General features: G+C 45.6%; 1 protein-coding gene across 1 annotated transcript in view; it reads right to left on the reverse strand.

The window, feature by feature from the left end:
* Positions 1 to 440: 440 nt before the first annotated feature.
* Positions 441 to 26,184, reverse strand: part of LOC100767067 (paired mesoderm homeobox protein 1) — a 47,627-nt gene continuing 21,883 nt past the window's right edge. The window contains exons 2-5 of the mRNA XM_027431935.2: positions 3,015 to 3,196; positions 2,395 to 2,845; positions 1,704 to 1,749; positions 441 to 536 (exon numbers count right to left, since the gene is read on the reverse strand). Coding sequence (XP_027287736.1) covers positions 441 to 536; positions 1,704 to 1,749; positions 2,395 to 2,845; positions 3,015 to 3,196 — 775 coding nt within the window. The remainder of the gene's footprint in view (positions 537 to 1,703; positions 1,750 to 2,394; positions 2,846 to 3,014; positions 3,197 to 26,184) is intronic.

The following is a 26,184-nucleotide window of genomic DNA, read 5'->3' on the forward strand; positions in this document are numbered from 1 at the left end:
GTCCAGAAACAGCCTGTCCTCTACGGTGGACTTGCCCCGTCTGTCCTTGTAATTAACTTCTTCCACAGAGATTGACTGAGTTGACAAGACCATGAGGAGGGGGTAGAGCACTGTGTGGGGTCAGCATGAATCAGCAGGACACCTGGAAATCTTCCTCACCCCACAAGACACAGTGATTGCTGCATGCCAATGTCACCTTATGACTGAAATGTCATTTCTGGAAGCGACGACTATCATTAAATACTTATGCCCACATTTCAGTAACCTCAAAAACAAAGGACCCAATATATCGACAATGCAGCTCTTTATTGCAGAAAATATTTCAGGGAAGAAAAGGTTGTCATGGCCAGTATGGATGGCCGAGACATTGGTGGCAGGGACAGGCTCCAGGACATCTTTCTCCTGGACAGGGATGGCACTCAAGTGCTGCTTCAAAATCTTTAGGCATCGTTGCTCGGGGGACCATGTATGATATCGCTCAGCATGGATATTCTACCATTCCTCCTGAAAATGGCTCTCCTGTTTCGAAACCAATCCTAGAACCAGAAGAAAGGGTTGTGTCAGTACACTGAAGTGGATAGAAGTGTTTCAGGGCTGAAGAACACATCCGGTTTCTTTCCACGCTGCCTCAATTTTACTAACATTTCAGAAGGTATATGGAGCCCATCCTGGTGTAGCTAGGTACATCCTCTGGCTCTGAGCTTCTCAGGTAGCAAAGCCCTCCATCTCTCCACTGCCCAGAATCTATTTGTTTATTGGTCTAACCCCATGAAGCCTTGAGCACCTACCTCAAGTGTATACTGATTTTTCGTAAGGCTGGAAGCAACAGGTTTCATTATCATTGAAAAAACAACCCCCCCAAGTAGCCCCTGAGTACATGCAATGCTACACCCAGTCAGTCCTTCAGCTGTGGAAGAGACCCAGAATATTGCCTCTTCTCCATCAACTGATATTTGGAATGCGTTCTTCCAGCAAAGGATGCAGATCTAGTTGATGGGTTCTTCCTGGCCCTTACTGGGGGGAAAGTATCCAAAATTATTCCATGGAACGTGGGACAGCCTGAGGCTGTCCGGCAGAGGCTCCACAATGTCAGCTTCTGGGAGCACCCAGAATGGACATTTTATGAGACAAAGGCACTTCTTCCTGCTCCATTTTTCCTTCCTGGACTCCCAGCATACTGCCTATAGGCATTTTCCCTTGTGGGCATATGGTCTGGAAAGCCAGGGCTCAGTGTAATAGTGATCAGAGTGCATCTACAGAACCAACAGAATTCAGGTAAAAGAGCGTTGGGTAGTCTGAGGTCCCTGGTCGCAGTACTGCTTGAGCACTAAGCCAGGCATCCGATATTTACAGATCGGAGCAAGGAGTGGTCTGAAAACGGTTTCCTGAGACATGCAGAGGGAAAAAGTTGAAGGTGGGCAAGGACACGGTCTCTTCACTTTGTGACCCACTTGGGCTGCACAAATTTCTCATGGAGAACACCCTGTGTCCGAAGAGGGACAGAGAAAGAGAGCACCTTGACATCTTCCTTTTCCAGCTGTCCAGCTAGGCCTTCCCTGCCAGAGAAAATGGAGGTCTTGCACCATCTTGAACCTAGCCTGTCTGTCACTTCCTGCTCCCACTCGGCTGCTACACTTCTCTTCTAGGCAGTGACATCACAAGATATGGGGCCCTTTCAACAGATTATTTTTTAGGATACTGACCTGCACGTCAGCTTCCGGCACACCCATCCATCTTGCTAGATCCTTCCTGAAGTGAAAAGATTCCACTATTTAGGTTTTGTGGTGGAAATAAAGTATGTAAGGACATGCCCTACTTGCTTTGAAAAGTTTGGGTCCACACTGGATAACACGCACGTGTACACACACACACACACACACACACACACACACACACACACAAAGGCACGCACATGCACACATGCACACACACACACCCCTCTTCATGCCAGCTCTGAGACATGTTTTATCAGCAGGCTTCTTTCAGGGACCAAAATTACAGGTGATTCCCCCATGCACAGGTACCCAGTCCATGTACTTAAAATGTAAGCTTCATTAAGGGAGCCTGCACCATGAAAGGAGTTATCAAAATTTTAATCTGCGGTGGAATCCCTCCTGCGTTTTCCCAGCCGCACCTGAGGCTTCTCACTCATCGGCACAGAGACTCATTCAGAACAAGCATTGTCTAAATTTGCCACTCATGTGTCTCTTAAACATGCAACAAAACACACTCTAGGGCCCATGCCCCTCTTTCCCAATGCGATTTCTGGTGGAGGGTCAAGTTGGGTGGCTTTCTTTCTGGAGCAAATCAGAGGAACGGGGAGCGCCAAAGGACACCATGGACAGGATGTGCTGCCTGAAAACCAGGAGCCTAGCGGGGCATACTTGTGCTTACCTTGCTCGCAAGCTGGGGTAGCGAGTCTCCTGGAAAAGATGCTCCAGATCCTGCAGCTGAGACAGGGTGAATCTGGTGCGGCGCTGGACAGGCCGCCTGTTCACAGCCTGCAGACTCCTGCTGCCCTCAGGCATCACAGCCTCTTGCTGAGGCTGTTGCTGATCACAGCCGCCATGGCCGCCTTCTCCTTGGATCCCCTTGGCCACGGGGCTAGAGCTCCCATCGCCAGCTTGTCTTCCTCCCATTTCTTCTCTGTTTTCTCCCTCCTCTGCCACTGCTGCGGCTTCCTCAGCAAGACCAAGCTGAGCAGGCTCTTTTTGAGCACGCTTGCCCGGAGCAAGGTTGCCCAGAGCAAGTTCGCCCTGATCAAGCTCACCCTGAGCAAGCTTGCTCTCTACAAGCCCTTTCTTGCCTCCTTCCTCTTCGGCCTTCAAGACCAATGCATTCCCACCTGAAAGGGAGAGAAACACAAAGATAAAGATCTGAGCTTCGTGGCCCAGGGACCATTGGAAAGCCTGGAGAGGGGCCACAGGCAGGGCTGGCTAACCGAAGGGAATGGCCTCTCCAGCAGATCTGCTTTCCGGACCTCACCAAAGTCCGGTCAGAACCCGTTTACTGACCATGCTGTTGTTCTTGGTCCTCAGCAGCCCCCAGACCCAGCATCTTGTTGGAACCGTGGCAGTTGTCTTGGCGAGTCTCCATACCGGGAATCTTTGGATCAGACCGAGTCCCGAAGCTCCCAAAGCTGCGTCCTTTCAGGTCAGGCGCCAGACAGCTCTGACGCTTAACCCGGAAGGGTTGGCTTTTGGGGCCTCAACCAAATTACAATGTGTCCAATTACGCGTTCTGTCCTGGCTGCCTGCACAGCCTCAGTGGCTGTGGGTTTGTCCTCTCAGATGCCTAACCTGAAGCCGCTTAAGGCTGCAAAGAGCAGGGAGGACTCACAAAAAATGCAGTGAGTGTGTGCGTGGCTCCAAGTTGCTGCATACCGGACACCTCTAGCCTTGGGTAAGGCTGAGCTCTTCAAATTCAGTCACGGGGAGTGACACAAAGAGCTTCTCAAGCTCGGCTAAATAGTTTCATTAAATTATGCAAATGTCATTCAAACAAAAAGACAAAGACACAAAATCCCTTAAGAAGGTGGTACAAAACAGACACTATCGTTCATGCCCCTCATAGTGGACTGGCCCGGTGTACACACTCTCTTCTCCCCCTACCTTGGATGTGCCGCCTTGAGCAGCCCTTTGTGATGGCAAATACGTGGGAAGGCCAGGGCAAGATCCTCCCGAGATACTGTGTTACCAACTGGGCTGCATTCCCAAGCCCATTCTCATGGAGACCTTTCTCTACCTAGCAGGCCTTAGCCCAAGGACCTAGGGTGACCCAGAGATATCTTTGGGCATCCAAGAGTGACCTTGGGCACTGGCTCCAAGCTTGTCTCACAGCTGCGAAGGTGAAACACAGGAAGAGGAAGCAATTCTGGATGCAAGACCTACAAGAACATTGCAGGAACGCGGATAATTGGGGAATATAGTTAGAGAAACTCCCCAGAGTGGATGATGTTCCCAAAATGTAAGAAACCGGGGAGCGCTGCCCTTCAGTGGCTTTTGTGTTAAGAGGATTTCGTCAGAGCCTGGACAATGGCTGAGGTAATTGTTAGGAGATGGGCTAGTTCTCTGGGATAGCATAGGCTGAGATAGTGGAGAGCCCACGGTCCACATGGTCTGGCTCACACAAGGATATGATCGGGCTCTGTTCACCCACTGCCCACCTAGTCAGGGGTGGCTCAACCTCCCCCACCCCCACCTCCAGGCCCCTTTGTTCATCCCTGACTAAGGCTTTGTTAGTTGTTGACCTTGACTGTCTGGTAGCATCCTCCACTGAGTGGCCTATCAGCCTGTGAGATTTCAGCTGTCCTGGTTGCTTCTGATTATAGCCAGATCTCTCTCTTCTCACAGCTACCCAGAAGCAGCTGCAGCCATCCTTCCTTGTCTCAGGGTTCTTGTGAAAGGCTTTCGTGAAACAGGGAGGACGGGAGCCTATCTTTACTCTCTCACAATTAGCTGCTGTAGATGTAGGCTATGTTAGGAAACTACAGAGCCATGTGTGCTTTCCTGAAGGACTTGGTGGGCCCGCCGGCTGGCCTGCCAACACTAGCTGGGAGTCCTATCCTTATCCATGGAAGTCAGTTTGGCTGTCATACTGAGCTGTAGAATCTCTTTGTTTCTCATCTTCAGTGATCCTGGCTTGGCTGCTTCAACCCATCCCTGCTTTAGCCCTAGCTTTCCTGCAACATATGGGAGCAACTTGTAGATTTGAACATGAGTGCTTCTTCCTCACTGTGGACAGAGCGCTAGCTCCTGCATCAATACCAAGCTTGGATTCTGAGATAAATTTCCCAAGACGCTGCTCCCAAGGTTTTGGAGAAACAGGTGATGTGGACCCATGCACAGTTTTGTAGTGGAACAGCAGAGATTGGTGAGCCCAATTTACTTCTTTCTGTGATTTTTTAAAGTTATCTTCTATAATTGACTCTCCAGGATTGAAATATGTTAATGAAATCTTATGCTTCCTTCTTGTTTGGTAACACATGCAATGTTTTAAGGCGTTGGCTCTCAGCCTTCCTAATGCTCTGCCCCTTTAATACAGTTCCTCATGTTGATGGTATAGACAGTGGTTCTCACTCTTCCTAATGCTGTGACCCTTTAATACAGTTCCTCATGTTGATGGTCTAGACACTGGTTCTCACCCTTCCTAATGCTGTGACCCTTTCATACAGTTCCTCGTGTTGATGGTCTAGGCAGTGGCTCTCAACCTTCCTAATGCTGTGCCCCTTTAATACAGTTGTGGTTACCTCTAACCATTTTCATTGCTACTTCATAAGTGTAATTTTGCTACTTTTATGAGTCAAAATATAATACCTGTGTTTTCCAATGGTCTTAGTAAAGGTTGTCAGAACCCAAAGGGCAAAAGGGGTTATGACCCACATTTTGAGAACCACTGCTTTAGTTTAAGAAACTAAACTAAATTATTGTAGTTTCTACAATACTTTCCCAGCCGATTCTGCTCATCATAGTTATTAGATGGGGAACCTATCTGCACACAGTTTTTGTTAGCATATGCACATCCACACAGGAATATTCACAGGACCTATTCACATGCAGAAACCTCTGTAGCCCAAGCCCTCCTGTCCCATTGACCCATCCCCTAGAGAGAAGATAATCTGTAGAATGCAAGAGTAGTTCCAGAAATATGGAATGCATAAAAGGAAGGTGCTCCAAAATGGTTCACAAAACTAGTTAAATCCAGAAAAGGAAACACAAATGAATTGGAAGACTGTTGTATTGCTGAATACACATTTAAAAACAAAAAGTAAACAAAAAACTCTAAAACTTGAATCACAGCCTAACTAAAACCCAAGACAATGTTAAGTTTACCTTAAGAGCAGTAAGATAATTCAAATTAGCAGGAATTCAGCAGTTTCAAGAAAAAAACATAATTGATGGAGAATGGACTCTTCGATGAGCTTTTATCTATATATGACATGATATCACATACAGAAAGAATAATTACAGAGTTTTCCTAGATTTGGGCAATTTTCCACAAACCCATGCTCAGCATTATTAGGGCCATCTGACATTCTGCGATCCAGCTTTGCCCAGGTTGGCTCTCCTATGAGGCCTGTGTGGCTCATAAGGCAGGATACAGTGACCCCTGCCCTCCCCACTATATCATGGAGTCTCTACTCAGGACTCCATGGCCCGAGCTTTCAAGCTATGAAGTGATAATCGTGTCTTGGGCATGAAAGTCAGAGGCTGCCACCTAGCTCATCTGAACTGTTGTTTCTCTCTGTGTGTCTCTCTTTCTGTCTCTCTGTCTCTGTCTCTATCTCTGTCTCTCTTTGTGTGTGTGTGTGTGTGTGTGTGTGTGTGTGTACTGGTGTCTTGTGGAGGAATAAGGAACAGTAAGTCCTTTGCTGATCCAGAAAAAGTGTATGCAGGTCCGAGTCCCTCCCTTTTAATCAGCCACATCACTTTGGTGTGTTCTTGCTTAACCCCTCTGGCATGCTGTTTCCAGGCCATAGGTCCTGTCCCTGGTCACAGGTCTCATCCCACAGGGACTCAGTAAGCACTCTTCCTGCTATGTTTGTGAGAGACACATGGTTGAGAAAGACACAGGGAAGTCAGGACTGGGGACTGGGTGGGCAGACATCTGGAAGGGTAATATAATAAAGAAGGAAAGGGTGGGAAGGCTGAAGTGAGCCCCAGGGAAGGATACCTCTGATAGAGATGGCAGCAGTATGGCCAGGAGAGGGTCTGGAGACAAGCTGGGGCAATTTCCAGTGAAAAGGAATCATGGCTGGAGAGATGGGTGTATAAAGTATGAGCCCCAAGGAGGAGGTTGGAGCTGGTACTTTCCAGCAGGGACCAGAAGAGAGGATGCTGAGTAGTCAGAAGACTGCATGGGGATGAGGCCACGATGTGAACATGACTGACTGACTGTGGATCAGTACATGAAGGAGGCAGCCTGCAGGACCATGGTGGTGATTGTTCATGTGAGATCAGCCTGCCGACCCAGGTCCAGTGTACAGTAGGGGACCTGGGCCCTTGTACAGTCTCCAGGACCCTAAATCTGACTTTGTTCTGCTCAAAGACCAGTGAAGATGGTTCCTTATGCTAAAAGTTTCTGGTGTGTAGATAGCTGGCCACATAAACTCTCCTGATGCTGAGAGAGGCCTGTTCTTCCTGGAGGCAAGCTTAGACTGCCCTAACAAGCTCTAAGATAGTTCCCTGATGGGGTGGTGAGAAGGTTCCGCTTCAATGGCACCCATCAAGAATGAAGACTACTTACTAGTAGAAATTGGTTATAATGACTTAGTTAGTGTGTGTTTGATTTGGCAATGATACTTACTGAAGATTTATGTCTAAACGGAAATCTGGGAAGGACCTTGATATCCATCATTAGGGGATTTACTCCATAGGCAAAAGTCTGACCTGTGGGTAGATGATTTTGCATCATGCTCATATCATAAACATCATGCTCTCACTAGTGCAGTCAGGGTGATCTTTTCTAAATTCCAACCTGACTCCTGTTTCCCTGATCAGACACTGCCCACAACTACCCACTGCCCTTCTGACTGCCAGAGCCCAACACTGCCCTTCCCTGACCTTTTTTTCCATTTGAAGTTGTCACCAAACCTTTGTTCCTTCTGGTTTTATTCCTGGCATGTCCTGCTTTTTAACTCAACCCCGAGGTCCTGTCCTGTGCACACTTCCTGCCTTTCCTGCCTTGTGATTCTATACTGCCACTGGTACCTCCTATTACCTCCTATTACTGAGTTAGGATCCCTGAAAATCTCTGGGGATTGACCTGTTCAGAGCTGAATGTGTCCCTGTGGGCAGAGGACTTACGCTGGGAGCAAGGAAGCATTTAGGTAGGTAGCCTGCCCTCGGCTAAGAGGGAACACACTCCACCAATGTACCTGGGCCAACTCCAATGTACCTGGCTGTCTCCCCAAGGCTGAGAGGGTGGGCATTTTGCTTGCTACCAGATAACAGCAGTTTTACCTTATATTGCTATATATTGCAATATATTGCTAAGTGAATGACTGTCTGCGAGGTTAGAGGGGTGTTGCTGCCAGGATAAAGGTACAGGTGCCCACAGGAACCCTGGCACCACCTTCTTACCAAGCTTCAAGGAGCTGCATGCGCTAAGGATCTATCTCTCATCCCACAGCTTGCACTACTGGTGGGAACTCTGATGTCCTTAGCCCTGTGGACTGTTTGACTCCCTGCCTAGCACCATTCAACTGTCTTAAAACAGCAGTAGCCTCCAGAAGTCCCTGCTGTGCCCACTCCCAACAACAGTAAGCTGGATTGTGATTTCTGGCCTTCCATTTCCCTGGGATGGTCTATTCTTACCTTGATTTCTTGTTTTTCCCTCCCTCCAGGAATAAAGTGGACAGTCAGTGAAGAGAAAAAACAAAACTTTAAGACAACTCTGATTTACCAAACAGAACACTATAAACGGAAGAGTGGACCCTTGAATAGGGAAGTAGAAAGAGAGAGAGCTAAGTGACTGAGACACGTTGGTAGTGTTTCAGCACTAAGTTTTCAACAGGCTCGGGGTGCCTAGGCAAGCACCATCAACAAGTTTCAGAGCAGTACACTCTCAGGCGGTCTCGGTATGCGAACTGGGAACAGTCCCTTGCAGAGCAAGTCTGCAGTGAGCAGACCACTGAGTAGCACAACTGGTAGATCTCCCATCTCTGGCATGTCTCAAAGGCTGGACCAATTGCCCTGCTAGTGGATGAAGCACCAAGGCTCCAAGGCTGTGGCAAAAGCAACTCTCAGAGCAGTAGTGGGAACTGGAAGAACTCCCCAGTGTGGTCTCCAGTGAGTCTGTCTCTGGCAGGCCTCAGGAGCAATCTCCCTTCTCTAATTACATCCTAGGAGCCAAGACCCCAGTCAGAGCCAAGCGCTGGTTGGGTACTGGATTCCATGTGAGAGTTGGATTCTGAAGCCTCTCCAGACCAGAGCCAGGAGTCAGGTATAGCTCAGACTTGAGCCAAGAACCCATGTGGGGTCTTGTTGTTGTTGTTGTCCTTTTTTGTTTTGTTGTTGTTGTTGTTGTTTGGATTTTTGTTTGTTTTGTTTTTTTTTTCGAGACCTGGTTTCTCTGTGCAGACCTAGATGTCCTGTAACTTGGTCTGTAGACCAAGCTGGTCTTTCTACAGAGATCCATACCTGCCTCTGCCTTCCCGAGTGCTGGGATTAAAGGCATGCGCTACCACCACGCAGCCCTGTTCGTTTTATATGCATTTGGGAATAGGCTTGGATTGGTTGGAAGGGGGACATCAAACATATGCATGTGGGTTGTCCCTTCTCATTTTTTGCTCCCTAGGCAAGTGAGAGTTACTGTTTGTTTGCTTATTTTGTTTGGTTTGTTCTTGATTGCCACAATCTTCTCCTGGGATCTTGCAATTGATTGTATCTGTGAGCTGTCAAACATAGCCTGTTTGGGGTTGCTGCCTTGAAGGTAAGACATCTTTTGCACCCAGTGGTCTCCAGCCTCAGCTGTGCCTGAAGAAATCACATGTCTGTTGGGGATCCTCCTGCTACTGTAAGATAACCCTTAGGGGGTCCCTTTTACTCCCAGCAACCCCATCCAGCCAAGCCACCTGCCTGGGCCTGCTCTCTACCCCAGCCTTTCAGAGTACCTGATTTAGTCAGGATTTGGAGCAAGACTTCAGGCTCAAAGCCAATGTGAGGCTCCTGATTACGTGTGGAAGGCCACTGATGAGTCTTCACTACGAGGACCAGCACACCCTGCTCAGGTACCTAGCTCTCATCTGGAGGGTCTTTGCCAGTTGTATGACTTTTCCTGAGGAGGTAGGAGCAAACTACTACTGACAGTAAATTCACCTATGGTAAACCAAAAACTGATTCCACCCAGTGAAGCAGTCTGTGTATTGGAGTTTTCAAACAGGGGCATGGATGACTCAAAGGTAGCTGGATCATTATAAGTCCTTCCCCAGAATGAGTGACAGTTCTTAAGACCTGTGTCCCTGGAGCTCTTGGTACAATTTGCAGGTGCCTGGCCTGGAGGATCTCCTCACCCCGAATTTCATTTACTTATTTTACAACCCTCAGGGGGGCTCTTGTGAATGCGCAACTCTCCTGAATTTGCTAAGTTTCCTAAGCCATATGAGCCTCTGAGCACTCTGTCTTCTGGAAAGAATGTTTCAATTCAGAGGAAACAAAAAGCTCGTGGAACTCCGGATATGCAAATAGGCCGGATTCCCCCTGGCTACCTTGACAACCAACAACTGGCAGAAGACAGCAAGCACAAAGGCACATTCCACCATGCCAGCCAGGAAAAATCTAGCTCCCACCATGCAGGCTGCACTGCTGGCCACCTCCAGACCCATAGTGGAGGCTTGTGAGGCGTTTATCTGACTTTGCCCACAAACTGCACAAACTCAAGTTTCTCAGTGGCACTGAAATCTATCATGCGTTGATTTCCTATCCTTGGACCCACCACGGCAGAGAGGATGCATCCTGCCAAGCACACTGGACAACAGGCACCCACATACTCAAGCTTCACCCACTACAAGACACCTGGCTCCCACGGTGCGCTTCTGGGCCTTCTCGATGAGGCATCCTTGGATATGAGCTTCTTGCATTTCATCATCCCGCAGGCCCAGGGAACCCAAAGATCCAAGCAGACCCCATTACCTTTCTCAACATTCCACAAGATGTCCCTTTAGGTGGGGCCTTCCCAAGCCAATGTCATTCCCCAGGGCCAGCTGAGCTTGGAGTTTTAAGTCTGGCCTGAGAAGAGTCATCCCAGGCATAAGGACAGGACAAAATAGTCTGAGCTTACATGATAGAGTTAAGGTGACTTATCTCCCCGAGGCACTGGACAGCTGTTGCAAAGCACCTACTGAAAGTAGCTGTAGAATGTATTTTACAATCACTACTGGTAGTAAGTGTAAGGTCTTTAAATTTAGGTTATTTGTACTTGTTCAAGTGTTTGTTTTCTAGTAAGGAAGCAAAGATGCTGGAAAATGATGCTAAGCAGCAGCTGCAGGATTCTCTCATGCTTCCTAGGCAGCCTTGAACAAATGCGCTGTCAGAAAGCCAGGCAGCGTTTCTTCATGCCATTGCCAGCAGTTTTGAATGCTCGAAGGGACACCTTGAGAACATTATGAAAGGATCACAGCTGGCCATCCTGGCTCCTGAAAGCACAGCATCCCCCAGGAACGCTTGAAACTTATTGTCCTAAACTCTCCCATGCTATTAACCTCAGCAAACTCTATAAGACCCTGAAACTTTTCCACCCAGGGGAGATTGTGGAGAACTTCCCTTGGAGGCCTAGCAGAGGTATGATTGCTGCTAAAGGGGAGAGGTTAGGATTGGTCCAAGCATAGCATGGTTATGATAGGTGCTAAGAGACAAGACTGATTGAGCCAAATATTTCTTTTCAGATGATGTAAGCAGGCTGCTTAGGCTATTAGTGAGTCCACGGGAAGACAGCCTCTTGCTCTCTCTCCTGTGATGCCACAGCATTAAACACAGTAACAATTGACTACTATTTCTATCTGGCTAGAGCAAAAGGACACACCCACTCAGCTTACCTGCCAGTAACTTAAGACAGCAACCTTCCAGGATTCATGTCATGACGAGCTGGTCCCAGAGCCCAGCTGAACAGAGGCAAAATGCCTGGTGATCTCCTTCTCAATTGGTTAGTCCAGGCACGCAGCAGAGCTAAAGGAGAAAGAGCAGCTCTATTCTAAACACCAGTGCCTGTGTGGGAAATGAGGCTGATTACTGTCATTGCCATCTGCGAAATTCATAAACTGAGGCATTGGAGCTATCTGAGATTGGAGAGGACAGGCATATTCATGAGTGCACCTGCCCTTTGGGAGACACAATGAGATCCTTTTGTAGACTTTCACTTGTCCCATACACTTCGATTTTTGAGAGATTTCCTCCCCATCTCCCAGCCTCCGAAGTGACCCTGCTTCCTTCTACCTATCCTGGTCCCAGAGTTGAGAAACTTAATAGGAACTGAAGAGTTGGGTGACCTGCCATAAGGGTATGCCCAATGAAAAGGCAGAGGCCACCCAGCTCAAAGGGCGGGGAAGATTGGTTGTGGAGACACAGATCACATTGCCGCCTGTGTCCCTGACCAACATCAGGCAGGACCCCTGTGGCAGCACACAAGCAGTGTATAACTAGTCATGGGGACCTGTGGTTCCAGAGACTGGGGAACAGTGCATAGCCCCACCATCATAATGCCCTTAGCTTCCACTGCATCAAAGCTGGTTGCCTCTGGATTTGTTTTTTTTTTAAATTATTTTATTATCTGTTTTTCGTCCATTTTTTATTTAAATTAGAAAAAAGCTGGTTTCACATGTCAATCCTAATTCCCTCTCCCTCCCCTCCTTCCCTGTCCCCCACTAACATCCTATACCATACCTTTTCTGCTCCCCAGGGTGGGTGAGACCTTCCAAGGGGGTCTTCAGAATCTGTCATATCCTTTGGGATAGGGCCTAGGCCCACCCCCGTGTGTCTAGGCTCAGGGAGTATTCCTCTATGTGGAATGGGTTCCCAAAGTCCACACCTATGCTAGGGATAAGCACTACAAGGGGTCCCATAGATTTCTGAGGCCTCCTCACTGACACCCACATTCATAGGGTCTGGATCAGTCCCATGCTGGTTTCCCAGCTATCAGTCTTGGGTCCATGAGCTCCCCGTTGTTCAGGTCAGCTGTTTCTGTGCTTTCATCAGCCTGGTCTTTATCCCTTTGCTCATCATTCCTCCCTCTCTACATCTGGATTCCAGAGTTCAGTTCAGTGACTAGTTGTGGGTGTCTGCTTCTACTTCTACCAGCTGCTGGATGAAGGCTCTAGGATGGCATATAAGTTAGTCATCAATCTCATTATCAGGGGAGGGCATTTAAGGTAGCTTCTCCTCTGTTGCTTAGATTGTTAGTTGGTGTCATCTTTGTAGATCTCTGGACATTTCCCTAGTGCCTGATTTCTCTTTAAAACTATAATGTCTCCCTCTATTATGGTATCTGTTTTTTTGCTCTCCTCTATTCTTCCCCTGACTCAATCTTCCTGCTCCCTCATGTCCTCCTCACTCCCCCTCTTCTCCCCTTCTCATTTTCCTAGCTCCCTCTCCCCTCCCCCCCATGCTCTAAATTTCTCAGGAGATCTTGTTCCTTTCTCCTTCTCCAGGGGACCATGTATGTCTCTCTTAGGGTCCTCCTTGTTTCCTAGCTTCTCTGGTGGTGTGGATTGTAGGCTGGTAATCCTTTACTCTATGTGCAAAATCCATATATGAGTGAGTACATACCATGTTTGTCTTTTTGTGACTGAGTTGCCTCGCTCAGAATGGCTTCTTCTAGTTCCATCCATTTGCCTGAGAATTTCAAAATTCCATTGTTTGTTTGTTTTTCCACTGAGTAGTACTCCATTATGTAAATGTACCACATTTTCTCTATCCATTATTCATTTGAAGGGCATCTAGGCTGCTTCCAGGTTCTGGCTATTACAAACAATGTTGCTATGAACATCGTTAAACAGATGTCCTTGTTGTATGAATGTGCATGTTTTGGGTATATGCCTAAGAGTGGAATTACTTGATCTTGTGGTAGACTGATTCTCATTTTCCTGAGGAATCTCCATACTGATTTCCAAAGTGGCTGTATGTGGCTCTGGATTTGTAAGGAGTCACAAGGCTAAATGTCAGCCTCTATACTGACCTACTGACACAGTAGCCTGCTGTTTCCAGACACTGAAACCTCGGCAACAGCCCTTGTACCCAAGACTAGGGAACAACACAGCGATGCTAAAGTGCTAAAACTGCCACATTGAAGCCTGAGAAAAGGCCTCTTGCTGGGGCTCACACTCCACACTCTGAAAGGCAGATGGCTGCCTCAGCCTGGCTCAGGCTGTGACCTTTGTCCTTTCTGACAGCCATGGGTTGCCTTGGGTGTCATGAGCAAAATGGGTTCATATTGCTAGGTGGCTGAGAATGCAGTCTGGTCTTCTGGGGCTGATCTAGCAGGCATTCCTGAGGGACAGGCATTCTTTTTTTTTTTTTTTTTTTTGGTTTATTGAGGCAGGGTTTTTCTGTGGATTTGGAGGCTGTCCTGGAACTAGCTCTTGTAGACCAGGCTGGTCTCAAACTCACAGAGAGCTGTCTGCCTCTGCCTCCCGAGTGCTGGGACTAAAGGTATGCACCACCACTCTTATATGACAGTTCCTGCAGCCATCCATGGTGGGAGTGGTACCGGTGACTGGGCAGCCATCAGGTGCACAGAGCAGGGGATCCTGGTACACAGTGCTGGGCTCACAGGCAGACACATACAGCTTACAGAAAATTGCTGCAAGATAGAAAGGCCGCTCTCCCTCCAGCTACCTCCTTCACCTATGGTTGTCTTCAGCATGCTGAAGGTACTCCAGATGGCTGACCTTTATGGAATTGGTGCAAGGTTACCTGCCCACAGAGAAATCTTTAATGTCCCATATGCTAAAAAGGGGAAAGTCTCTGATTTCAGGGTGTGAGGGACAGCAAGATACACTGTCCACCGGCTAGTACTAGGCCCTGCCTAGGTCCAGCAATAATGCCCAAATACCATTGTGTTGCAGGTGGGCAAAGTGAAAGAGAGAGGTAAACTTTCTTAAAGTCACTCAACAAACAGATAGAAAACACAGCAAGACAAAGGATGTCTATAAATTCACAGAGGAAGTATAATGGGCAAAGCCAACAAGATAAGCCTGAATCCTGGTACTTCAGTATCCCCACTTGTCACATTGCAAGCTGAAGTGGCAGGTGATAGTCTACCCACGCTTCATGGCCTTCTCTTCTCCCTCTGTGCCAACAGCATTCCAATCTAACACAGCCAGGTCAAAACTACTTCATTTGGGTATAGTTGTTTTGATACACTAGATTTTATTGCGTTTTAAAATCGTACAAAGAACATGCATGCATGGGATTTTCAATGTGGAAAATATAGGGGATAAGAAAGAAATGCAAGGCTGGGAGATTGTGGTGCACATCTTTATTCTCAGAAGTCAGGAGCAGACACAGACAGATCTTTGAGTTCGAAGCCAGCCTGGTCTACAGAGCAAATTCCAGGCCAGCCAGCGCTACATAGAGAAACCCTGTCTCGAAAAACAAAATAAAAACAAAAACCAAGAAAGAAATGCAATAGAATTTTGAGATGCAAAAGAAGAAGGTTTCATCCTCTAAGTTATAATCAACACGATTTCGCCATCTGCAAAGTGTGGTTTTGATATATTAGGGGGACTTTTGATTCAGGTACTGTACAACCTTTCAATTATTCATTAACACATCAGACTGCACATATATTCATAGCCTGAGCTGATCATCTCAGGCAGGGACTTAATGTCAGCGGAGGTGGAACAATGTACATGAAACTAATCCATTTGCTGACCAACAAAGCCAGCACTGGGTATCACTACTTCAGTTGTCCTCCAGAGACCCTATGTACATGCTTCTTCCTCAGATGCCGCGCAGTGAGGACACCTCACGTTTCTAAAGCAGAACTCACAGTTGGAAAAGCAGTTCACTGCTCTCTTTCTCCCAAGCTGCTGCTTCAGATCCTGTTTCTAACTCAGAGGGAAAATCAAACTGGCTGTCAGGGAGTCCTCAGGGACTTGAACTGCTAAGTTTCTGCTTTTCTCTTTTGCTTCCTTGGATAAGGCTTTCAAAGCCATCCAGGAAGCACAACTTGATCCAGGCAAGAATGAATGAAACCATAAAGTACAAGGCAATGTTCCTTGAGAGAAAAGCTTTTAGAGGTCCCCTTTGCTAATAAAAAAAGGCACTGGTCACTTCTGTCATCAACTCTACTGCTCACCTGTATTGTGGTGTACATACAACACAAACAAGAACATTGGAAAATGATCAAATGAACATATTAAATGGGACCTGGTAAAATGTCTCATTGAGAGAGAAAGTGGAGTCAGTACAGTAGTTACCACACGAGCATGAAGACCTGAGTTCAGATCCTCAGGACTTACTTAAAAGACAGGCATGGTGGTACCTGATTCTCATCCCAGTGCTGGGGAGACAGAGACAGGTGGACCCCTGGAGCCTACTGGCCAGTCAGTCCAGCCAATCGGTGAGCTCCAGATTCAGCGAGGAACATTGAATAAGGTAGACCAGGTGTGGTGACACATGCCTTTAATGACAGAGACAGAACTGTATAAGTTCAAGGCCAGCCTGGCCTACACAGTGACTACCAGGCTAGCCAAGGCTACATAGTGAGACCCTGTCTCAAAAAAAAGAAACCTCAAAAAGATAGAAAAGCCATTAAAGAAGACACCAAATCTTAACCTCTCTGACCTCCACATGTACCTACACACAAGCACATGCATATCCACAAACACACACATAAATGAACATGTACACACATGCACCACACACACAGAGTGCCTGTCATACTCTATCACCTCCTTCGCTAGCATGTTTTCAATGACTCTGTTCATATTGAACTCTATTATCCACTGTAAACCCACAAACAAAAGGTTAAGGGTGACATCCAAACACAAAGCCCTCTGACATTCCAGTGCCTCATCCAGTTCAACCCAGTCAGCCTCGCTTTGGGTCTAGAATGACCCTTTGCCGTCACCAGCTCCACACTGCCCTCTGCTGTAAGAGGAAGGTGTTTCCTTTCTGTTTGCTGTGATAAAACACTGAGACCAAAAGCAACTAATAGGTTAGATGGTCCTCACAGACAAAAGTCAGGGCTGGACGTCAAGCAGAAACTTGAATCAGAAACCATGGGGGAATGCTGCCTGCTGGCTCACTTGCAAGCTTTCTTACACAGTTCAGCACCACCTACCCAGAGGTGGTATCACCCACAAACGGCTGGGCCTCCCTCTGCCAATTAACAATTGAAGCAATCCCCTACAAACAGGATCAGCGGCCAATCTGATCTAAACAATTCCTCAGTCGAGACTTTCCTCTCAGATGACTGGCAAAGTGATCCCGTTCATTATAGTCACCCCATATATAGTCAGTCTGTGGCTTTTGCAATTTGTCCACCCCTCCTCTTCGATGAACCCAGAGCCTTGAGGAGAAATGGGCATGGAGCTCCACCTCTAGCTAAGGATCTATTGGCGGATGATAGCTACTGGAAAAGAGAGAATTCGTTTTTTTTTAAAGGTGGAGCCTCTAGGGTGTTGATTACCCTCCATGAAAAGCAAAACATCCGAGAGTATATGGCCAACACCAACTATATCTGATATATCTGATATAACTTTTAAAAAGAAAAAGCAGACATAAAGTTGTGCAGGTAGGAAAAGGGTGTGGATCTGGGAGAGAGCTAGCTCAGCAGTTGTTTGCTGCTCTTGAAGAAGATGCGAGTTTGTTTCCCAGCACCCACATGGTTCCCTGGGATCCAGCACCCTCTTCTGACTTCTGTGGGCACAAGGCATGGCACACACAAGCATGCAGGTAAAACACCTATACACATGACATAAAATGAATAAATATTTCAAGAGAATACAACTTCTCAGGCTAAGGTGTAGCTAAGTGTTAGGAGACTTACTTAGCAGGCAGGAGGCCTTAGGTTCAATCCACAGGAACACAAAATGACATCACAGAATATTAACTGTAGAAGAACAGAGACCATGTAATCAATTCTTAGAGCTCTGCCCATCGTGGTACCCTGAAGGAAGAGCTGAAGGAAGAGATATGGCAGTAACTTTCCCATCACAGGGCAGCACTAAGGAGATTGCACAACCTAGTGTAGTTTCTAATCACAGTAGGATGTACGTTTTCGTGTTGTTTGCCAGCTATGGTATTCAGCATACTAAACCAATAGGAATTCTTCCTTCCTTGATTGAAGGAGGTTTGATTTAGGAATAGAAGGATGACTAGGGTGGTGTGACCTGGCCCTTGTAAGCTACTGTAGTAGCTATCTTGGAAACATGCTTGGCTGCTGTGAACTGGACACTGTGGCTGTTGGCCAATGGTTTCTAGTGCCCAGAGTCCAGCAGATTCATAGAAGCAGGAACCTGGTCTTATACACTAGAAAAACATGCTGATCACATAAGGTGAATGGAGGCTTGTGCTAAGCAGCTCAATGTAGGGGTACGGGCGATCATGAACTGCCAGAACTGTTCACTTCCCAGATGGTAGACTACCAGCTCCTCTATTCGTTCCACAAGTTCAGGGTTCCTGGACCTAACCTCATGCCATGGGGCTAGCAAGGCCCTCAGGAGAGAAACGAACCTAGATTTCCACAACTCTGTGTACCTTCTACCAGGTGCAACTCCAGGAAGAGCCCAGGCTATGTGTCATTATCAACAACACAGTCATCTTCCAGGCCTCACATATGGACACTGAAGATTGTCATGATGGTTTGGGATTTTGAAGTCAATCAAACATTCCTTTTACCAGACAATAAGTTTAGAGTCAATAGAGAACACACTGGTAACATATATGGTAATCTTGGAGAAAAGTGTCCCCTGTGGGCCACACTTGTCAAGTTGTTGTCATGAGCCTTTATCAAAAGTCCACTGGAAATATATAAAGATTTTCATCTTTTCCATCTCTTGACATGGAATGGACAGTGGCTTGTGAAGGAATTTAGGAGGTTGTAAGAAAAAAGCATGATTGTACAAGTTAATAGAGAAGTCTGGAGGAAGAAAATCCTGGCCTATTAGTGAAGTGATATTTGGCATATTGAAGCTGAAACAAGGCATAACAGCTATTTATAAACTGTGCATCAGTTCACTGTGGTCAGGAATGGTGTCCCAGGAGCTCTTGCTACTTGAAAATCTAATTTTGGTTTTAGAAAAAGCTAATAAGGTATATATAGCAAATTCCAAGATAGCCAGGGTTACACACAATAAGGGGTGTGTGTGTGTGTGTGTGTGTGTGTGTGTGTGTGTGTGTGTGTGTATTTCAAACCACTTAACCACCATATCTCAGCTGTGCCATCTATAGATAGAATATTAAGAGTAATAAATTGCAATTTAGGTGGTACTGTAGAGACAAAATGAATTCAGACATGTTTCGAACACCTAGAGAAAAAATGTAAAGAATAAAGGTTTTATACAAATATGTGTTCTGTAGATCAAACAGCATATTCATGTGGTTGCTCGCCACCTTACTCTCCCAGGGCAGCCCCCTACCATAATGACAGCGAAGGAAATCAGATGAAGGGAGTAACACAGCAAGGATCTTTCAGACCGTGAGTGTGGCAGATATGTAAATTAGAGCTATCTGTGGCATATTTGATATGTGTATGTGTGATGAGGCATTCTGTATGACACTTTCACCTTATACTATGAGAAATATGAGGAATGGATCTATATTTCAGAGATACTGAGATATTTAATGACTAAACACTGTGATTTGTGGATTCCCCTAAAAATATTCCAAGAGTAAATCTAAGGTGTTGGTGATTTTGGTAGGGTGCCAGTAGAATCCGATTGGCTTCTAATGATGATTGGATTCTAATCACAATGAATGATAATTGTTAAAGGTAGACAGTGGGGTTCAGTGTCTTAATATGATCCTCCCTGCTTGTGTATAAGTGTGGCATCTTCTACAATGGGGCAACCATGATTAAAACCATTTGCCATCCTAGGTAAGTAGAAAAGCATTACCTGAAGGAAATGGGGGGTAGGGGTGATGTGGGAACAATAATGCCTCCTACAAGCTCAGCATTGCTGGAGGAATGCAAGAACAAGTTTGAATGATTTTCCAGGTTCTCAAGTTTGGCTAGAGGGAGAAGTACCTTATAAATCTTTCCAATCATTAAATGATAGCAGCTGCTTGAGACAGTTTATGGAGAGTGTGCTGGATGTTAGGAAGACATATGGGGACCAGGATCACAGGGCAGCTGCCCATGGACAACTTGTATATGAGAAGCTGGCAACGCCTCTTGGGCAACAGAATGTCACAGAGAGTCCATTCAAAGCTGGCACTCCCAGAAGGCCACCCTTCACCCATTGTATCCTTATCATATGTCTTGATCCAGGACGTCTTCCCACTGCCCTCCTGCCTGTGAGCTCCTTGATTTCCCCCCCTTTATCCTCTCCATCCAACTCCCAGCTCCTAGCTCTGACCACCGAGTATACCACCACACTGTGTAACCATACAGGAGCTCTTAGAGTGACAACTGAGGTTTTAGGGCCACAGCTGACTTTAAAACCCCTTTCTGACACACTTTGTGGCCTATTTCCTTGACAAACAAGTAGCTGGAGGATGTCTTAAGAAATTCACCTCAAAAGATAAAATAAACAGGCTTAGGAGATCTGAGAACCCCGAAGAAACAAAGGATACTTCATGATACCAATGATCTTTGTGATCAAGATGCTTTTATTTTTCTTTCAAATTGAACCGTTCCCTTGGATCTCCTGGTTTTTCTCTTTATCTTCTGTTAAAATTCTGTTAGAAATTTTACCTTTAATATTTAAAATTTTCTCAAACACATGTAGAAAATTTCTGTGTCCTTTGCTTTTCTCCGCACACATGCATCCTGTTGCTAGGGGAACATAACCGAGTCCAACAAGTAATTCTCTGGAGCACTCAGGGAATAGCGGAAATTCTTTAGCCATGGGACCAAGACCCTTACTAGTGCTTAAGGTAGTGCTTAAGGGGGACAGACCCAACCAAAAACCATTCATTGTTTATAAAAGGGGAGCTCTAACAGTGTGATCTTCCATATACCTTCATCTACAGCAGGATCTAGGGTTCCATCTCAACATGCATGCTGTGAGCAATTCATTACACAAGTTTATTGTTCCCATGGCATGTTTTTTCCCTTTTATTGGCCTAGATTTTTTTCTCCCATAATACATGCTGATTATGGTTTGCCTTCCCTCTATTCCTCCCAGTTTCTCCCTTTTCCACATCTCATTAGAAAACATACAGGTTTCAGAAGAGGACAAAAATCAACAAAGAGAAGGAAAGGAGCCCAAGAAAAGGCCCAAGAAACAGATATAGAGACCCAGTTGTTCACACACTCAGGAATCCTATAAAAACATTAAACTGGGAACCATAATATGTATGCAAAGGACCCATAGGGTTAAAAGAGAGGTGGAGAAATTTAAAACAATACATAAAAAACTTTTAAAATATTAAAATTAAAATGCATTTGGTACACAGGTATATATGCAGGCAAAATACTCATACATGTAAAACAAATTTAAATCTATAAGAATGCAAAAAACTAGATGTCAGAAAACAAATAACCCAATTTAGAAATGGGGTACAGGTCTAAATGGAATTCTCGAAAGAGCAAACTCAAATGGCTGAGAAACACTTAGAGAAATATTTCCCTTTGTTGTCATGGAAACAAATCAAAATTACATTGAAATTCTATCTTATACAGTCAGAGTGGCTGAGATCAATAAAGCACATGACACCTCATGCTGGTGAGGATGTGGAATAAGGAGAACAGTCGTCCTTTGCAGGTGGGAGTGCACACTTGTACAACCACTATGAAATCAGTGTGGCAGTTCCTCAGGAAGATGGGGATTGGTCTACCTCAAGATCCAGCTATATTATTCTTGGGCATATACTCAAAGGATGCTATGTTCATTGCTTGTCTATTGGTAATAGCCAAAAATTGGAAATAATCTAAATGTCCCTCAACAGAAGAATGAATGAAAAAAATGTGGTACATTTACAAAATGAAATAGTACTCAGCTGTTTAAAAATGACATCATAAAATTTACAGGTAAATGGATGGAACTAGAAGAAAATAACCCTGAGTTAGGTAACCCAGGCCCAGAAAGACAAATACATTATGTATTCACTTATATGTGGATATTAGCTGTTAAGTCAATGATAAGCAAGCTACAATTTGTAAAATCAGAGATTAGGTATACAGTAAGGGGTTAGGGTGACAGATAGATCTCCATAGGGGACTGGAATGGAATGGGAGGATCAAGTGGGGAGGGAGAGGGAAGAGGGGGTGAAAGGGGGAATAATGAAAGAGATGGCTAAAATTAAGGGCCATTTGAGTGTTAGTATGGAAATTTAACTCAGTAGAAGCTTCCTAAAATATGTACATGTATGAAAGTGATCTAAATGAAATTGCTCAGTAATGAAACAGATAGAATCCCAACTGGCCATCTCTTGTCACCAAATGAAGCTTCCAGCACCAGTAATGGGTTACATATAATTGAGATGTTGGCCAAAGGGCTCCCATGGGAAGCCACAAACATCCCAGGCTGTTGCCAAGACTATAGTTTGCTCTCCACAAACTGACAGCAAGACTCCATTGTCCAAAACAACACCTACACAACTCATGTTGAACATGAAGAAGTTGAGCTGGTGCCTACATAGAGCAATTAAGCTAGTTTCCAGGGAGAAACTGTTTGTAATTATCTTCAAATCACGTTCTCTAGGCAATTCAGCAGTTCACAGAGACAGACAAGCCCAGTCCCTTTATCTTGAAACAAGCACAATTTGCGCTGAGCAACTTGCAGCCAAGGCCATTTCTCCAAGGCAGGTTGACAAACACTTGCTTCTTCTGGTAAGAGAAAGGAGCTTTAACGAATAGGCAGCAAGTTCAGAAAAGCAAAACCTTCAGCAAACTTACATTTTCGTCAAGCCATAAGTGTATAGCTCTATTTTCTTTAACTTCCCATAGTGTTTAAGTGAAACCTGTTAGTGGGCTTCGTACCTTAAAGTGATGTTTGTGGCAGAGCCCCCTCAACTTCATTTCTCATTTTCATGTAATTGAATATTTTCTGATTAAGTTTATTAATAAATTCATTTAAATTCTATTTTAGTTGATACTAAAACTTGTCAATATTTCTGTCGCTCTTCACTGTCACTTTTCTGTCTTTGTAATGCCTGTGGGAGCCCACAATTGTTGTTCTTGCTTTTAATTCCAGCATGAGAGGGACAGAAGCAGGTAGATCTCTGTGAGTTCAAAGTGAGCCTGGTCTACATAGCAAGTTCCAGGCTAGTCAGGACTACATAGTGAGACCTGTCTCAACCCAAAAGGTATCTATGGAAACACAGCATCAGTTTCCCCCCTGACTACCTCTTCCCAACACGATGATAAAAAGATTGCCTCTGCTTCAATTTTAGTGGGTATCGTCAGCTTTCACTATGACAAATCTGTAGCTTCAGTAACAGAAGGAGTAAAAGGACAGAAATTCAAACATCAAAAAAAAAAATCAAGTTCTTTCATTATGCCAGTTTTGAAACATAGGCACTAGTATTGCATTTGACAAAAATGTAAGTTGGTAAAGTAAATTTGAACTACAGATAAATAACAAATAATACTATTAGTGTAAATGTGTCCCCAATATTACATCTGAAAAGTTAATCGATTTATGAATCTGTGACTTTGAGAGGCTGAAGCAAATGGATTACAACTTCAGGGCTAGCCTAGACTACACAGTGAAGGTCTGTCTCAAAAATATGTATCTGTAGGAAGACACTCTAGCTCCGCCCCAGGTAACCCGGACAGGTGTGCCCGAACACGCCCGTAAGGGCATGGTGAGGGGAAGTCTAAGGCAACATAAAGGGGCTTCTTAAGGGGTCCGCGGACACGTGGGCGCTCTCTTCTGCTCCCCATTCTGCTGCTGGCACTGGTCCCGGCTCCCTCCTCCTCGCTTTGGCCTGCCCTTGGCTGGTGTATCCGAATAAAGAAAACCTTGCCCTATTGACAGCTGGTTGATCACTAACACGTGGTGCCCACTGAATCCACGACCCATCTGCCCGAGCGGATCTTGGCGTCTCCGGGGGTCCGCCTGCGCTGGACTGTGGAATACACAGTGAGTTGAATCCCCCGGCCCTTCTCTGCCCAAAACCCGCTGCTCCCACCGTCCCCGCCGGTGCTGCCCTGCCTGCCGGCCAGCCCGGTCAACCTCCCTCAGCTGCTCCGCTGCCACGCACGCTCCCGCTAATTCAAATCTAGCTCTGTGTGTGCTTACGGCCTGAATTCTGGAGCCGCTTGGCATGCACAGCCGAGCGAAGTTCTAGATGAAACAAAGATGACTTATGTAATGCTTATGGAGATGGTAGAACAGAAACTGGATGATAGGCTTCATTCTATGTTTTATACGATGCAGGCAGATCTGTCTACTACTCAAGCTGAAATGCAACACATTTATATTAACATAAAAATAGACAGATGTTCCATCTTAGACACTTTACAGGCTGACCAGGCAAAGGACCTTGGTGAGATTCAGGAACGTATACAGGCCTTACAGATCAGGCAAGCTCCAGACCATGAGGAACTGAAATCTATTCTAGGAACGCTACAAGCTAAACAGGCTACAGACCATGGTGCCTTAATGGCTAGGCAGGCAGCAGACCATGAGGCATTGCAGGGTGTATGTAATCAACTAGAAACTTAACTAGGCTCTCTCTCCTATTCCTTTGTTACTAAGGTACAAGATACCCAGAATAGGCTTCAACAATCGGATAATGCCATTAAATCAATGGCTGAGAAATGTGAGAGGGACTATGGTAACATTAGAGCTGAGTTTCAAAGCTTACAAGAGGAGTTACAGATCAGGGATAACAAACTTGAAATATCTATCAAGCCGATTGCTGAGGCAAATCACAACCTTGATTCTAAATTTCAGTCTCTGGATGGCTATCTCCATGCCACCCAAATGCTAGCTAGGGATGAACGTATTACCATCTAGAAAATCTTACAGGAGAATTGTCGAAGCAAATTGTCGATTCTGTATCATGCCTTGAATCTTTCATGATGGATGAGATTAAAGCCTCTCGTGAGGATGTCCTGGCCAGGCTGAAGGATCGATTTGACAAAGAGGAAATAGACTCGCTCAAATCTGAGGTGCCTACTCCAAAAAGGTATTTCAATCATCCTAAAGCAGTTACACACACACCTTTAGTCTACCCGGCAATGGTGGTGAAAAAGCAACAATCTAAAACACACTCCCAGGGGCAAACAGCATATACATGGCAACCAACCCAGTTAAAGGATCTTAAGCATATTAAAGAATCGGTTGTCTCGTATGGTCTTCATAGGCCATACATAAGACAGCTGTTTCATTCATGGGACACCTTTAACAGGGTAACACCCGCAGATTGGGTAGGACTGGTGTTAGCTGTCCTTGAGAATTCTTGCCAATTTGAGTGGAAAGCGTTGTGTAGGGAGGAAGGATACTCCTAGAACAGCAAGCCATAAAGGACGGGGTTGATGCGCCCCTCCATAAAATCCTAGGAGAAGGTATTTATGCTGACCCACAGGTTCAGGCTGAATATGATGACCACATGCTGTTCCTATGCAGGACAGCAGCACTAAATGCATGGGATAAGGTTCTTGAACCAGGAGAAAAACTAGAAGCTTATGAAAAAATAGAACAGGAACAAACAGAACCATTTAAGGACTTCTTAGACCAGTTGACCAGAGCAGTAGACATACAACTAGCAGATCCAGCGATATGACATTCAATTTTGTATACCTTAGCTTATGACAATGCAAACCCAATGTGCAAAAGAACAATTTTTCCTCTAAAGATCAGATCAGCTCCACTAGAAAAATGGGTTCTGCATACTGCCCACATTGACTGTAACATGCAAGATGCTGGAATCTGGGCAGGACAAGCTGTCCCAAGAGGTTTCAACAGACAGCAGGAGATTAGAAGAGATAGTAACAGAAGGACTTGGGAAGGAGAAGCACCTTACAGGGGCTCACACAGGTACCAAGAGGCCAGTGCTCATCACCACCATGACCCAGAGCCTCGCATAGGAAGAGCACGCTCCAGGAGTCCACGAAAGTGTCAGGAGAATAGATATTTCAGCTGTGGTAAAATGGGACATATAAGAAGAAATTGTAGAATGAGAAATTCTAACGATTCCCCACGTGACAGGTCATTGCCCTCTGGGTTATGTAGGAGATGTGGTAAGGGCAAACACTGGACTAACGAATACAGATTGACTAGGGACATGCAAGGGAACCTGTTAATATCGGGAAACTCCGAAGGGGGCCTCCAGCAGTCCCCCACCTCGAGAACGGTCTGATCGTACCCAATGACAGTGGGAGACAATCTCTCACAAGATGAATAGATACTTCCTTGCTTATTGTGGAAAATGATACTGCTCTAGATGGTAGTTTGAATAATGATGAAGAATCACATGTCACTGGTGAAAATGAGAAACGCATATTTTGGCAAGCTTCTATTAATGATTCTAGGCCTCAGTTAGAAATAAAAATTAATGGCAGAGCTATTAAAGGCCTAGTAGACACTGGAACTGATGTAACTATTATTACTCAGAAATCCTGGCCTCAGAA

The sequence above is a fragment of the Cricetulus griseus genome, chromosome X (assembly GCF_003668045.3).
Source record: "Cricetulus griseus strain 17A/GY chromosome X, alternate assembly CriGri-PICRH-1.0, whole genome shotgun sequence".
NCBI lineage: Eukaryota > Metazoa > Chordata > Mammalia > Rodentia > Cricetidae > Cricetulus > Cricetulus griseus.